This window comes from Egretta garzetta, unplaced genomic scaffold, assembly GCF_000687185.1.
Source record: "Egretta garzetta isolate BGI_Z169 unplaced genomic scaffold, ASM68718v1 scaffold350, whole genome shotgun sequence".
NCBI classification, from domain to species: domain Eukaryota; kingdom Metazoa; phylum Chordata; class Aves; order Pelecaniformes; family Ardeidae; genus Egretta; species Egretta garzetta.
Genome location: NW_009258273.1, coordinates 274,695 through 276,320, shown reverse-complemented (window position 1 = coordinate 276,320; position 1,626 = coordinate 274,695). Strand labels below are relative to the sequence as shown.

General features: G+C 58.4%; 1 protein-coding gene across 3 annotated transcripts in view; it reads left to right on the top strand.

Annotated features, from left to right (window-relative positions):
* The window catches only part of GATAD2B (GATA zinc finger domain containing 2B), a 38,015-nt gene that overhangs the window by 32,487 nt on the left and 3,902 nt on the right, over positions 1-1,626 (top strand). For 2 of the 3 annotated variants that reach the window (XM_035890591.1, XM_035890584.1), the window contains exon 8: positions 577-1,110. In XM_035890591.1, coding sequence (XP_035746484.1) covers positions 577-944 — 368 coding nt within the window. In that variant the 3' untranslated portion in view covers positions 945-1,110. Of the gene's footprint in view, positions 1-576; positions 1,111-1,626 lie in introns of those variants that run through there. The other variant, XM_035890592.1, reaches the window with a different exon arrangement.

Below are 1,626 nucleotides of genomic sequence, written 5' to 3'. Positions count from 1 at the left end.
GATGTGCCGAGCCTGCAGCCGGCCCCGGAGCAGCGGTGTCTGTGCCCTGGGGCTCGTCGGGCTGTGCCCATCTGGGGAGGGGTCTCCCCTTGCCCTGAATGAATGTTTGGGAACTGAGATGCAAAATCCTTGGAGCTGTGGCTGCCCAGGGGTCCCGTCCCTGCGGGATTGTGGAGGTTTTAGCTCCCACCTCACTGTTCCCTCCGGGTTGTCACCTCCCAGCTGCCTGGGATCTAGCCTGTGCTCTTCCAGCGCGTGCTCGGCACGGCGTAACTGCGGTGCATCACAAACTCAAGCACCAGCACCCGCAGATTTTTATAGTGGTGGTCCCAGCACCGTTGGGTTGTTCTGTCCCTGGGGCAGGATTTCTCCTGTGAATCTCCCAGGATGCTGAGAGTGGGGTTGGACTTTGATGCAACACTGTCCTGAAAATCCATTTATATGCCGGGACCTTCCCTCCCACTCCGACGGTGCGTGCAGGAGCCCATCGCCGTCATGCCCGGGGTGGAGGAGGCAGGGTGAGAGTGGGGGGCTGTCCTGTTTTCCCACCTAACTCCCCTTCTTGGTGACTCCCAGGGAAAAGCTGCGCGTCCCTTCTGCGAGTGGAGCCCTTTGTCTGTGCCCAGTGCCGCACCGACTTCACCCCTCACTGGAAACAGGAGAAAAACGGGAAGATCCTGTGCGAGCAGTGCATGACTTCCAATCAGAAGAAGGCGCTGAAGGCAGAGCACACCAACCGACTGAAGAACGCCTTCGTGAAAGCTTTGCAGCAGGAGCAGGCAAGTACACAGCTCCTCTGCGAGCTGTGCCGGTGGGGCACGCTTGCTCCGGGAGAGCCTGGAGCTCCCCGCCTCGCTTCTTGGGGTCCCCCTGCTCCCCTTCCCTTTGCACCTCTCCAGCCGCCGTGGCTTTTCGCTAGGTCAGTCAGGGTTCCCCATGCGTGAGCTCGAGGAGTTTGGCTTCTCCGTGGGGATGCCCAGCTCGGCACGTGGAGCTTCTAGCAGCGAAAGGCTGGTGCTGAGCATCCAGACTACTCCGGAGCGGCTGCTCCTCTCCCTCTGCACTGTTTTCCCCTTGGCTTTGTAGCTCAAGGGCTGGCTGGGGACAGCTGCCTTCCCTCCCCGCTTTTGCCACTGACTTCCCTGGAACTTGCAGGAAATCACTTAACTGCCTGCTCGCTGTTGTGTGGAAGGGGGGAATTTGCTAAATTCCTGTGATAAATTGGTGTTGGAGAGCTTGTTTAGGGGCCCTGGGGTAAAATAAACCGGAATCATCATTTATGAACTGTAAAAAAGGAAAAAAAAAAACCCAAAACCCTAAATATGAAGTGGAATCTGGCTGCTGACAAATGGGTCGTGCTTGTTGCGGAGCAAGAAGAGTCTTGGGCTGTCTGTAACAAGTGGGTGCAGAGATAGAAAAGCTGTTGGTGTTGGTTGCGGGCGAGACTGCGGTTCCCGTAACACCTTGGGAAAGCAGCCGGGTTTTCAAAGGAAGCAGTGATTGCAGAACGTGGGGAGAGGGACCTGCTTTTTCCCCCCCTGCCTCCTGGGAATGCCGCCCAGCGCAGCCGGTGTCGCTGTGAGCCCCGGCGTGCCCTGCTCGTGGCACTGGAGGGGTCGGCTTGGC